Source organism: Neopelma chrysocephalum, unplaced genomic scaffold (genome assembly GCF_003984885.1).
Source record: "Neopelma chrysocephalum unplaced genomic scaffold, ASM398488v2 Primary Assembly neopelma1_44, whole genome shotgun sequence".
Taxonomy (NCBI): Eukaryota; Metazoa; Chordata; class Aves; order Passeriformes; family Pipridae; genus Neopelma; species Neopelma chrysocephalum.
Genome location: NW_020897703.1, coordinates 332,268 through 346,192, shown reverse-complemented (window position 1 = coordinate 346,192; position 13,925 = coordinate 332,268). Strand labels below are relative to the sequence as shown.

Genomic DNA, 13,925 nt, shown 5'->3' with positions numbered 1-13,925 from the left:
AGAAGAATGGGCTGCTGTGGCAGCTGGGGGGCACTCTGCTTACAAAGGGTCTCTGTTTTACTCTTGGACCATCACACAAGAATTTCAAAGGACTTTTTTTTGAAGAATTTAATAATCTACTTCCCTTAAGCTGTCTTAGAAAGGGTTGAATTGGTTTCTAAAGAGAGAAAACAGAGGAATTCTTATTGGAAAGCAGGAAGCCACATGTGGGTTCTGAGGCCTGGGCTGAATGCAAATCTAGCTGAAAATTCTGGGGGTTTTGGTAAAATTCTCTTTGACCTGTAATTCCTTTTCATTTGTGATCTGGTATCTTTGGTCCTCATAAAAGGACCTAGCTGGTTTACTATCCCAGCTCCCGCCAGTGAGTCACTCCGCTACCTAACATCTCAATTCTCAGCAGAGATTTCACCCTAGGATGAGAGCACAGGGAGACAACTACTGGGAAACAACAAATTAATCACGGTAACTATCACGTTCGCTTTTCCAAGATCCCTCAGAATATTTTGTGCTGCCTACTTCCCTTTTGACTCATTATTTCTTGCTGCTGTTTGTAAATGCTGCGTGTTAAATACTTCACCCAGCTCTGTGCTTGTTGCAAAGGCATCTTCTACTAGTCTGGGCAGCAGTCCTGGCTCTGGGCATTGCAGGTGCATCCTGTCCCCAGTTTCAGGCACTTGGTATCTGAACAAAACCAGCCTGTGGGGCTCTGATTTCCAACAGCACACCCTAGACCTACCCCTCAGTGTCAAAGGTAGACACACATCATCCTATGGCAATGTGACAAATGTAACAAGGGTGGAGCCGCAACAGGAGGAGAAGGTTAATATGCAAAAAAACATACGGGTGGTCCGTCGTACTGAAGAGGAAAGAGAAGCTGTGAGGGAGAGAGAGTTCTCCTCTCTGTCTCGGTCTCCTGATGCACCTCGTCGGGGAGGAAGGATAGAGGAAGGTCTTGGTAGAGAGGAACGCTTCTCGGGACTCTTGCTTACTCCATCCTGACAGCAGTAAAATAGAAAAGGGAGGTTTCGTTTTCAAAACTCACTCTGTGGGCTGTGATTTCTCTCAGTCTATTATACAGAGGGGGAAACCTCATCCTATGGGCTCAGTTTACTCCTCACACAGGAACCCGTGGGGACCCAGTCCCCCTCCATGCTCTGCTTTGCTCCTTGGTGCTTCTTTACTGCATCGAAACACCTGACAATCATTTCTGAGCTACCCAAGACAGAAAAGGATACTCTTGGATCTAAATATGGATGGATTCCACACTGGGCTCTTAAAAAGGTTTGCTTTTAATGCAAATTCAAGTTCAAAGTAAAAGAATTCTCTTAAGCTCAAGTGTGAAATTCCTATGTGAGTTTACCTGCAAAGTAACTGCACTATGGGTGCCCAGAATACACCTCACGGTAGATTGTTGGGTGTTGTGTGATTTTTTCATTTTTGAACACTAACTTGTAATTTTTTTATGGAGAAAAAATTTTAGCTACAGCTTTTTTTTTTTTTTTTGGGTGCAGCATTATCAATCCTAGTGGTTTATTTCCTTCTATACTAAAATTTTTAGTTTTTGAAATCAGTGCATACCTTCTCTTTACTATGGTAAAGTAAACCTCTCTTTACCATTAGAGCAGTGGACATGTATATTAGAATATTTTTGAACTTAGGGGATGGGCAGCCAAAGACAGTCTTGCATAAGCAGATATTCGTCCCAAAAACAAATGATGATGATCCCAATCAGTAAAAGACACAGCAAGCACTGTATTACAAAGAAAATAGAAGTCAATAGTGAAAACAATTTTTAAATGGGGATAGTCAATCAGCATAATGTAGATTTCAAACACAAGTGAAATGTAAGCACAGGGAAGGTGGGATGGACTGCCAAACATGTTTTTAAACTTATCCTGCAACTTCTTCAACAAAGTCCTATGCATTGACTAAATTTGATTCCTAGAGCATTTGGATTCTGCCCTTATTGCTGGTGATTAGAACTGTTCCCTCCTACACTGGGGACTGAATTAGATTTCAAAGAATACTAACTGGCTGAAAATTACATTTTTTTTAAACTCGGAAGGCAAATCAGTCCTGCTGTTCTTTACCACTTACTCACGTGAAAATGGGTGTAACTTCTTAGCAGTCAATAAAGCAGCATCCATATCATCCACAGAAAGAAGATATGTCTTTCTAGTTATAACTTTTGTCACTTCTGTTTCCTCTGATGAATCTCCTTCGTTTTTATCCATTTTCTAGCACAGGTCTTGTAGCCTGATAATCAGTTTTCCTACCACTGGCTGTAAGTAATCCCACGTAAGCTTCACAAAGAATTACTCAAACTCAGTGGGTAGAAAATATGATCCATGGAGTTTACCTACAATCTCCAACCTCTCTCTCCAAACTCTGCTACCTTACCTTAGCATCTGTTTTTGAGTCTCTTGGGCCTGCTGAGGAGGGCTGAACATAGTAACTGTCTGTATCGAGAATAGTGGCCCTTTTAGTGGTTAGTGAGCAAGCTGAGCTGGGTCTTGGAGGAAGCAATGACTTTGCTCTAGACTTTGAGGCAGGAATCTTTGACAAAGAAGCAGTCTAGTCATGAGAAAACAAACAAAAGAAAACACAACATGAAGCTAGACAAAAGGAAAATGCACACAACATGGACCAAAAATAAAAAGCCGAGCTATGAATTAATACTTTTCCTGTGTCTGGTAATGTGTCTATGCAGATCTGACTTGCATGGAATTTTCAGTTTTGTGTTGTTTGACTGAGACCATCTGGGTCTGAGTTACTGACTCAAGGAAGTGCCTTTTTCTCCAGATGCTATTTTGGTCTTGTGTTAATAGGACAAAGCTGGTGCCAGGAGTGACATTTAACTGGTACAACTGCTGGTTGGCTGCATTAGAAACAAGTGCAAAGCTCCAGGAGCACCAAGAGATCCTAGTCCTTTAAAGTTGTGCATTTGAAATATACCCCTCCAGGTTATGATCAAGAATAAAACAGTGGGAATCTTAAAAGTAAAGTTGTAACAGCAAGAGGACAAGACAGTATTGCTTCTTGTGCCACTGTGTACGGACAAAATCCCTACTGCACTTCAGATACTGCATTCTGTGCATTTGGTGTCACTTCACAGAAATTCATAAATCTATATTGACTGTGGAGTGCTGGGATAAGGAAACCTGTATGTGGAAAGGCTGACATGATATGTCATTGTGAACAGATACTTGTTTGTTTCTGAATAATTACATCCCATTGAAAGAACAATTAAAACCCAACAGGATAGATAGAAAATCTTTGTTGGCAATTAGGAGCACCTAACTGCATTACAAAAAAGACTTTCCTTGAAACAGAACAGGACTACTTGCTTAAGCAACACTTTTTTCTCTTCCACAGATACGACTGATACTACAAAGAACAACTGCTAGGGTGTTACCTTGGTGGTCCTGATTCTCTCTGTAGTCATACTAACATGAAATTACACATATGAACAATCCCAATGAGCAAGTCATTCTGGGATTTGTACAGAATCTGAGCCACAGAAAACTTGGCATTTGATCTAAGTCCATCCCCTGGACTTTCTCAATGATCAGAAAAGGTGTATGAGTTGTTCTTTATTAGAAAATGAGAAAAGAATGGGCAGTCCAGCCCTGACAGGCCTCTGGCTTAAGCTGCATACCCAACCTATGTAAAACTGAGACTAGTGTGCTGAGTGTCACCCATGACATCACCCACAATGATTAAGAGCTGCAGAACAGCCTAACAAACAATTCCAGTCCTACAACACAGCTGAGAGGAGTTCTATTGGATGTCATCATCCATATCGAGTAGCAAGACAAGGAATTAGTTCAAAGGATGGAAGTGCTTTACTATCAAGAATATATTCCTAGAATGAGTTTTGCGACATATTTATGCCTCTTTCAATACATATTTTACTGTCTGAGAATAAACAGAATAAAACCAGTGAATAATTATTTTACACAGAAACTGTGGAATGTGTGTTCCTGTCACATCAAAGGCTTCTCCGGACTTCGACTGGTTTGTCATAGTTCAATTTATGGGTCTCATCCACCTGTGAAACTTTGGGCCCAATTTACAAACCCACTAAGGTTTTTATTATGCTGAAACTCTGTGGGAGCAGGTGGGTGGGTGGCCCCAAGAAGCAGACGTTCTGTGAACTTTTCAGCTGGCTTTCTTAACTTGAGATGTAACTAAGCATGCACAGTCTGAGGTCCAAGTGTTCATTCAGTGGTTTCTGCCTTTTTCAATTCGTGGGTCATGCAGAATGTTTCCCCTATAAAAAGGGGAAAACATTTTGTAAGAGAGAAAACTCTTACAGACTAAGATTTTAGTCCCAGTGCAGAGACATCATCCTTGTCACTCATATGGCACAGTGTTCTCCGTGAATACCTCAATCTAATGGGCACGCTAAAGATGGATGACACTGAGATCTGCCAGTGGAACAGCTGGGGAAAAGGCATGACCTTGAGTTAGTGCACTGCTCTGAGACTATCACTGTCCAGATCCCCCTCATGTTATTTAGGGAGCAAGGCACTTTTTAGCATCAGTAATTGTGGCAGAATCTGGCCCAACCAGATCTAAGTAACATGCTCAAAGATGGTAGAACAAGCAAAGAAACCATATCTCAGTCCCTGCCTGTGCTTTGCCCAGAAAACTCTGCTTCTCTGTTAGCAACACATTACCTTTGACCTCTGCTGTAATTTATGTTACTGGAAGGGCCAGCTGCCCAAACAGATCTATGTGACCCTGACTGAAACTCATGGATTGCTGAAGTGGGGATGCAGAACCTCCACTTTATTTCAGAGGTGTTCCTAACACGTGATGGGTGTTCTCATCATCTTGCTGCGAACTGCAGGTACACAGCTCCTTCCAGCAGATGGAACTGCTCAGCCTTCCCTGAACTTGTTCTGCAAAGCAGTGTGTAAACTGCAGTCTGAACATGGACAACAAAACTGACTGGGTTGGATGATCTAACATTACCAGTGGAGAGGAAAAGGCTGCACGTGAAGGACATAAAAGCTGAAAATCCTAAAGAAAAAAGAGCAACAAAAAAAGGGACAGATCTTTATAAAAGCAGAGACAAAGACAAGGCACAGAAGAGAACATGTCCAAGAGTTGTGTGAATGTGGCCATCAGAGAGGGAGGCAGCAGGGAGAGCAGGTAAGCAAGGGGCAGACTTCTAATCTTTGCTAGAACACAGAGGACAGGAAAAAGAAAGGTGTATAGAACGATAATTGCACAGAATGATTTTGCAGCGCTTATACGTAGCGCACTCCACGAGCATTGAAAATTGCTCAAGTATTGACTCTCTTGTGTGTTGATCATCCCCCAAGAAGAGACAGTAATAAAACATACTGTTGACTCAGCCCAGAAACCCGCCCAGGTATTTCTTACTGTACTTGTAAAATAAGCTCCAACAGTTTCCCAGTTATGGGTCTGAAACAGGTCAGACCCGAAAAACCACGGCTCCTCCAAAGCCTCCACTCAGTTATGCTGCTCTCAGCACTAACAATTTCGTACAATTCATAAATAGTGTGTAGCACTTCATGTGACAGAGCTTTTTGTTCCCCAAAGAACTGACAATCTGGTTTAACAGATGAAACAAATCAGCCATGGAATATATTAGGAAGTATATTAGGAAATTTAGAGGAATTGTAAGGAACTTCTTAATTGTTAATGATGGCTGACAATGACAAAGTATTGTTGTGTTGCGGATGTGAATTAGCATGTGTGAGTGTCATAGCAAAAATATTTGCATGGGGAGAGAGAATGGAAGTTGGTTTCCTGGGGATTTTGGAATGATAGGACAGAAAGAGCATAGGGTCAGCATGGAGTAAGGCAGCACTTGCTGAGGAGTGCCAGACAAAAGGGGCAGAACAGGCTGTAGAGCAGCTGAAGGCAAGGCACATAACTCAGGTTGGAACACAAGCAGCAATCGGCAGCCCAGGAAATGGCCACTTTCAAAGCACTGAGTCACTTATAAATTCTACTGGCCACTGACTTCCACACAGGCCTGGCCTCTGCAGAACTCTTGGCTATGGAATGAAGACACACAGTGAGCCCTGGAGGAGGGTTTCTGCCTTCACAGCAATCGAGCAAGGCTGCAATGCAAGTTGGGCACTGCAGAAAGGGCCGAGGTACACATCTTATCCCACAGGATGACGTGGCTCAAAAAATGCTGATCAGACTCCAGCTCCTGCAATTTGGAGTCTGTGTGGCCCCCATGGATCTGCAAACTGTCACCAACTACCACCCAGGACTGTGCTTCAGAGGTTATTCAGGAAAGGTGGTTTTAATTACCTTTTTCAATGAAGAATGAATATGGCAAACCAATTTTAAATGGAACACACAGTTACTGAATTAACACAAAAAAAAAGTGAAATAAGGACAAAGGGAGATTATAAAGATGAACAATAAGATGATTTTACTCACTGAGAGTTTTTCCTTTGCTTGTTTAAATACACCAGGAGCCTGGTTTGTTTCACCACCTGCTGCTGAGAAACCCAAAGAAAGACTTGATAGTTAAAAACAATAATAAGAAGCATTTCTATTTAGTACACTTGTTAGAACAATTAAATGCCTTGGAACTAGTGTGCAAAGCAAGTACTTTGTGAATTACTCTCAGTGAACTGTATGCAGAAATGTACTCAGTAATTTCCTGTATTCATCTTACTTAAGGTAAAATGGTACATGTTTCAAACAAATTGAAATTTTGTATTCATATTCCTAAAAGTCTAGAAATCAAAAAAGTTCAAGAAATAGCTGACAGCTAAAAGAGTCTCTGATCTGAAGGTTGATCCTCAGACAACTTAGTATCCTGATTTTCAGGACTGTCCTCTAAAAATTAGGCACCTTTAAGTCACCCACAAACTAAAATTTTAAGAGAGGCCTCTAAAATATTAGCCAACATTCCTAATGGAAGAAGAGAGATTCACTGCTGAATTATCATCCTAGTTGTGTCAACAAGGTCAACTAAGCCCCCAGACTTCAGAAATCCAATTTATATCTGGGACATCAAGTATGTTGATCCAGTATTTCAGTATTTTTCTTTTTGACTTAGGATTCCATCTCAAGTTTTTGAATGGCGCAGCTTTTTGGAAAGCAGGTTATTAGCTTCACCCCAGTGCTGCCACTCAGGAAGCGATGTACCACACAAAAACTAGATATGAAATTGTCTGGTACCTGTGCCAGGATGCCCTCGGTAAACACAGAAGCAAGGACAGCAGGCACAAATGACAACCTTCTGCTATGAACCCAACTGCTTTCTAACTCTTAAAACCAACCCTAATGCCTCATACAGGACAGGTCAGGTTAATTTTTTCCTCTTCCAGTGTGGTTCCTAGGTGTAATGAGATCATCCCTGGTTTTCTGTCACACTTCCCACTCTAGTTCTGCCCTCTTAATATATATATATATACTTAAAAAATTGAGGAGTAGGAGAGAAAACTTGTGAGGAGGAAAAGAATATATAACTGTGCACTTCAGTTCTTCTGAATTTGTAACAGGGATAAATACAGCACAGCCCTTCCATGTCACACTTTATCACTTCTGTTACTGCTGGTTTGGGTCTGTTTTGCACCTCTTCTCTGATTAAATAATCACAAATAGCTTCTTTCCTCCTCCTCCTAGCATTGAACACTAACCAGTCACCACTATGAAGTGGAAAGAAGAGCTGTGCTGCTTGTGCTGATGTACCTGAAAGCACCACAACTTCACCATCTGAACACAAGATCTCTACAGGCCCTGCTGCCTAAATACACAACAAACATGTTTTACCTCAGGGGGGTGACCCCAGAACTGAAGACAAGGAACAGAAGTGTGTCACAGCCAGGTCACTGTCCTGGCCTTGTCACCAAAAGCACTCCTCTGATGGCAGAACTGCTGTGGCATTTCACAGCCTCTGACAAAACAACCCAGGCTGGGCTTTCCCTCATGGGAGCTACACCAGTCAAGGCAAAGACTTCACAACTCGTTCCTCGGGGCTGGCCACGCAGTTTCTTTTTCAAATGTCAAGGATGAGCCTCTCAAAAAGCAGCTCCTCCCTCTGGATACGTTGATCTAAGTTACTGGCATTTGCCAGTGCTCACCAGTGACATGGGAATTTTTTTTTCTGATACCGAGGGGCATTACGGGAAAGATGTAATTTGTTGGGCCACTACACAGAAAATAAAAGCAAGCATCAACTTTTTTTGGTAGACATTTGTATCTTATAACTGGACATGTTTCATTTTAAAGTCACAATAAATGCAATATGGATGTTTTAACTGACTGCCACACACTCAGAGCTCTATAGACTACACTGCCAAGTGAGTTTTGGGGGGCTGCATTAGCCAGGCATCACTAAAGCTGACAAGACCACTCCAAATAGGAAGCACTGACAGCCAAAACTGACTTCAAGAAATGGTGCTAGATTTTAGAAAAAAGGAAAATGGGAGAGAGACAACATCCTAGATTCCAGATCCTGGAAAGAGCTGAATGACAGGCTCAAGCTCAATAATACACAGGATAACATATGGGCCACCTGCACTCTTAGAGTATCACATAGCTTTGCACTCTTTCTCATGGCTTCCCCTCAAGTCCCATCAGGAAGTACAAAAACGTGAGGTAGAAGAGAATAATGGATACTGTAAATTTTCCAGCAACAATGAGGGTGCTGAAACATTCTAAGAGATATTTTTGTTCACCCTGTGGCATGGTTCAAGCTCCTCTGCTTTAGAGCTCAAACCTCATTAGTTTTATGTCCATCATTTTGGTTGCTTTCCACCTCAGGATTTAAAGGTATGGGAAGGTAGTTTTTGTATTGTATTTTTCATTTTGACTAATATATCTGCTTTACTATGTATTGGAGTGAGAGAAAAGGCTCTGACTGTTGCCAGGCAGCGCACATTTAAGGTACAGGGCAGATTTCCTTATGCAAGTCCATTTGTATGGCTCAGGCCTCTCCAGGATGCTACAGGCCAGAATAATTCAGAGGAGGTAGTGGTAAAGTACTTGAGGGCAAAACAGCATGACCACATGGCTGTAGGAGGTCTAGATGAAGTTGAGAACACTAAAAAGTCTACATTATTTTCCCCCCATTTCCACAGCTTATTGAACTCCCTGGGGCTTTTGAAAGAATATGTGAATTATGGGTCGTGACTTCTGAGCTATCAAGCTGTGCTTCAGCAAACAGCAAGAGAAAGCAAGAAGGGTTGTTTTTAATCGTTTTGTATGTTCCTCACTCTTGGGTAGTTCTGGTCCAGACTGAAAGTCAGGAGAGCCCAGAGACTGCAAACTGAGGAGGAGCCATCAGTGCAATGTAGAGGGGCATGGACCAGGCTTTCCTTCTCTCACTCCATTTCTCCTGAGAGGGGCAAGGAAAAGGACCAGATTCAGTCACAAGAGCAAGGTGTGGTGTCTTAAGGAAGCTGACTGGAAAAGATGCCCTCCTTGATCTGCTGCTTGTCAACGGGGCAGATCTCGTGAGCGGAGCAGAGATTGGTGGCTGTCCTGGCCACAGCGACCATGAAGAGATTAAGTTCAAAATCTCTGTTGACAGGAGGAAAAGTGCCAGCAGAACCTCAACTCTGAACATGAGGAGAGCAGACTTCAGGCTGCCCAGGGAATTAGTATGATGCCCTGGGAAAATGTTTTTGCATGTGCTGGGGTGCATCAGTGCTGGTCACTTTTCAAACATCACCTCCTGAGGGCACAGGAGCAGGCAATTCCCAAATGTCAGAAGTCAACCAGGTGAGGCAGAAGGCCGGCTTGGCTGAACAGGGATCTTCTCTTGAAAATAAGGCAAAAAAGGAAGGTTTATGCCCAGAGGAAGCAAGGTCAAGTGACATGGGAAGAATTCAGAGACACTGCTTGCTGCTGGAAGGAGAAAACTCGTGTGGCGAAGGCTCAACTGTAGTTGAAGCTGGACAGAAATGTGGGGGACAATAAAAAGAGGGTTTTTTCAACTATATCAGTGGCAATAGACAATAGGCAGTATAGAAATATCATTGGTATAGAATCCTCATCAGCAGGATGGGGACAGTCACTCACAGACAGGGACACAGACAAGGCAGAGGTGTTTAACGCTTTCTTTGCCTCTGTCTTCAACACGGATGATGGACCAAGGGGTCTCAGTGCCCTAAGCTGGAGGACCATGACTGTGAGAATGATCAACTCCCAGTCGACCCTGAAATTGTGTGGGACCTGCTGCTCCAGCTGGATGCCTACAAATCTATGGGGCCTGATGGGATTCATCCCAGAATCCTCAAAGAGCTGCTGATATCATTGCACAACCTCTCTAGATGATTTTTGACTGGTCTTGGGAATCTGGAGAGGTCCCACCCAGAAGCTGGTGAATATTGTCCTGATTTCAAAGAAGGGCAAGAAAAAGAAAAATCTGACATAAATTAAAATGTGGAAATTCACAGGTAAAAATGCAGAGTTTCAGTGAATCAGAGTTGAGGACTTGAGCCCTGTGGTGGGATCAGGGGGAGGAGGAGGATGTAGAGGAGGATGAGGAGGGGTTTACAGATGTGATATATTTTTTTTCCCAACCTTGCTAGAAACAGTGAAAAAAATTCTCAATGGACCCCAGAAACTACAGGCCCATCATTCTGACTTCAGTGCCTGGTAAAGTTATGGAGAAGATTATTCTGAGACATATTGAAAAACACCTCAAAGACAACAATGTCATCAGTCACAGCCTGCAAGGCTTCATGAGAGGAAAGTCCTGCTTATCAAACCCGATTTCCTTCTCTGACAAGGTAACCCACCTAGCTGATCACGGGAAGCCAGTTGATGTAATCCTTTTGGATTTCAGTAAAGCTTTCAATAGTGACTCTCACAGGATCCTTCTGCACAAAATGTCCAGCCCAGAGCTGGATAAACACATCCTGTGGTGGGTGAGCAATTGGCTCACAGGTCGAGCACAGAGGGTAATAGTGACTGGGGTGACAACAGACTGGTCACCTGTTACTAAGGGGTTCTGAAGGGCTCCATCTTGGGCCCTGTGCTCTTCAACATCTCACAAATGACTTGGATGCAGGACTGGAAGGGATACTACACATGTTTGCAGATGACACAAAACTGGGAGGAGCTGTTGACTCCCTCAAAGGCAGGGAGGCCCTGCAGAGAGACCTCAACAAATTAGAGGGCTGGGAATCACCAACCATGGGAAGTTCAACAGGGGGAAGGGCCGGATTCTGCACCTGGATGGGGCAACCCCTGATGTACGGACAGACTGGGAATGAGATGCTGGAAAGCAGTGCCAAGGAAAGGGATCTGGGGGTCCTGGTCGATGGCCAGTTGGCCATGAGTCAGCAGTGCCCTGGCAGCCAGGAGGGCCAACCCTGTCCTGGGGAGCATCAGGCAAAGCATCGCCAGCCGGTCAAGGGAGGGGATTGTCCTGCTCTGCTCTGACCTGGGGCGGCCTCACTTGAATTATTGTGGCACTTTTGGGCACTGAAATACAAGAAAGATGTTAAGCCATTAGAGAGCATCCAAAGGAGGGAATCAAAGATGGTGATGGGCCTTGAGGGGAAGCCATGTGAGGAGCGGCTGAGGGCACTTTGTCTGTTCAGCTGGAGAAGAGGAGACTGAGGGGAGACCTTACTGCAGTTACAACTTCCTCGTGAGGGGAAGAGGAGGGGCAGGCACTGATCTCTGCTCTCTGGTGACCAGTGACAGGACCCAAGGAAATGTCCTGAAGTTGTGTCAGGGGAGGTTTAGGTTGGATATTGGAAAGAGGTTCTTCCCCCAGAGGGTGGTTGGGCACTGAACAGGCTCCCCAGGGCAGTGGTCACAGCACCAAGTCTGACGGAGTTCAAGAAGCATTTGGATGACACTCTCAGGCACATGGTGTGACTCTTGGGGATGGTCTTGTGCAAGGCTAAGAGCTGGACTTGATGATCCTTGTGGGTCCCTTCCAACTCAATATAATGGAAGACAACCAGTAGACAATCCAACCTTCACACAGCTGAGGCATGGCATTAAACCTACCCTTGCATAACTTATTTGCGTATCTTCTTAAGAAATATCTGCATATCTTATAACTTGCATATCTTCTTATTGTATTTTCCCTAGTCAGACCTCCCTGCTGAGTCTGGTCTACATTTAGAACAGGAGTGACTCAGTGGTGTAAAACTAGATGGGAATGACTTCCTAGGGACACTTTTGGTGTTGCTCTGTTTAACCACATGATGTGTAATAAATCCTCCCAGTAATTTCTAAGCCATGGGAAGAGGCCTATGCAGTTCTGCACTGTTCTTCTCTTACTAGCCCTGGTTTCACTCAAACACCCACTGCAGCATGTGTTTGTGTTACGTGACAGAAAACCTGGCCTCTTTTAGCTGGGCATTTTTTTTAAGATCACCAAATAAGTCAAGATATTCATCCTTCCACCCTAAACTCACAGGAACAATGAATAATATGAAGAAAATGCTGAAAGAGTTCTTTTGGTTCTTCAAATAATGATACACCTATCAAGTTGTAACAGGAATCATTTGTTTCTTCCTTTCATCTTCCTCTACCAAATATTAAGATTTTTGCTTGGAATGCATTTCGTAGTGTGAGCCCAGATTTCTTCTCTCTTGGCTCCATGCTGCATGTGGCTGGATTCCCCCTGTGGATTTTGACTGTACAGCATAAACATCAGATTGGGAATTGTCAATGCAGATAACATCAATCAGCAAAAATATAAGTCTGAAACACTTCTTATTATGCATGAGAGTAAAAAAGCAAAATAATGGAAATGCATACCATGGTTTAAGCTGTCAACATTTTCCCACCAGAAAAAAAAAGTCAGTTAAAAAAAAAAAGAATAGAATGATGAGTAGAGATTCCTAGAACACCACACTCTAAGCACAATGCCAAGTTACAATAACAGCACTTGGAGGCCCAAGCAACGACAAGCATACATGATCATGGCCTCCATCAAATAAACAAACAAATACCAGGAAAGAAAGAAGAAAAGAAAAAATGGTACAAAACACTAAAAAAAAAAAAAGTACTAGTTGTGAAGATTTATATTCTTGGAGGAAAAAAAAATAATAGAGAAGCTGCTATAGCCATGAGATTTACAAAAGAAAATGTCTATGTTTGCCAGCCACATTGCATAACTGAACAGAACGCAGTCACCTGTCTGCTTCCGTTTAACACAGGAGAGATGAGTTGGTCTAGTATATTTGATAGCAGGTTTTAAAATGATTTTCCTGGAGGGAGAGTGGGCCTGAACTTCAGTTTTTTTAGCAAGTTCAGCTTTCTTATACACTGCTATGGACAAAAAGAACACAAAAACACAGAATCAGGAAAAAAACCCAGCAAACAGTTTCATATGACACATCAAGCGGCAGGCCCACTGCTCCACAGCCCCAACCCAACGCGACGCTTTTACTGGGGGAGACAACGGGAGAGGGGAAGCGCCAGTGCATTAACTCAGATGTGTTACCCGGTGGCCAGTGGGGATGTCTATAATGAAACAGGACCAGTGGAGCAGTGAGCCTTGCACATGGCTTCTCATACATTTGTACAATATCTCATTAAGAAAACACCACCATTAATACTGTTACAGTGCATATCATCTACAAGAGATTAACCGCATAGTACTGTAAAATAGTAAGAAAATAAAACAAATAAAAAAATAGGGAGTGGTATATGAACCTTTTTTCCTTCTCACTTCATCTCTGGAGAGTGTGCTAGGTTCCTTTTTAGCTATTTTCCTTTCAGGAGTAGAAATCCTGCCTCTCCCAGTTTTAAAAGGTTTCTCTTTTTTATGCTTATCGAGAGATGATCTTCGCAATTCTCTCTCTGCCTTCTCCTCTTTAGGAACAGTCTCTAACTGTTCAGTCATGATGCTCCTATCATCATCTGTAGGATCAGAGCAAATTGTAACAACAAACAAAAGATTAGTAACAAATGTTAACAATACTGTGGTGGAGCATGGAAAAAAA

The 13,925-nt window shown here is 42.9% G+C and overlaps 1 protein-coding gene across 33 annotated transcripts in view; it reads right to left on the bottom strand.

Moving 5' to 3' along the window:
* MAP2 (microtubule associated protein 2) overlaps nucleotides 1-13,925 on the bottom strand; it is a 222,979-nt gene that overhangs the window by 21,510 nt on the left and 187,544 nt on the right. For 18 of the 33 annotated variants that reach the window (XM_027677935.1, XM_027677941.1, XM_027677937.1 and 15 more), the window contains 5 exons: nucleotides 13,636-13,842; nucleotides 13,114-13,248; nucleotides 6,433-6,494; nucleotides 2,401-2,574; nucleotides 842-995 (listed from right to left, as the gene is read on the bottom strand). In XM_027677935.1, coding sequence (XP_027533736.1) covers nucleotides 842-995; nucleotides 2,401-2,574; nucleotides 6,433-6,494; nucleotides 13,114-13,248; nucleotides 13,636-13,842 — 732 coding nt within the window. Of the gene's footprint in view, nucleotides 1-841; nucleotides 996-2,257; nucleotides 2,279-2,400; nucleotides 2,575-6,432; nucleotides 6,495-13,113; nucleotides 13,249-13,635; nucleotides 13,843-13,925 lie in introns of those variants that run through there. The other 15 variants (XM_027677951.1, XM_027677957.1, XM_027677966.1 and 12 more) reach the window with 8 other exon arrangements.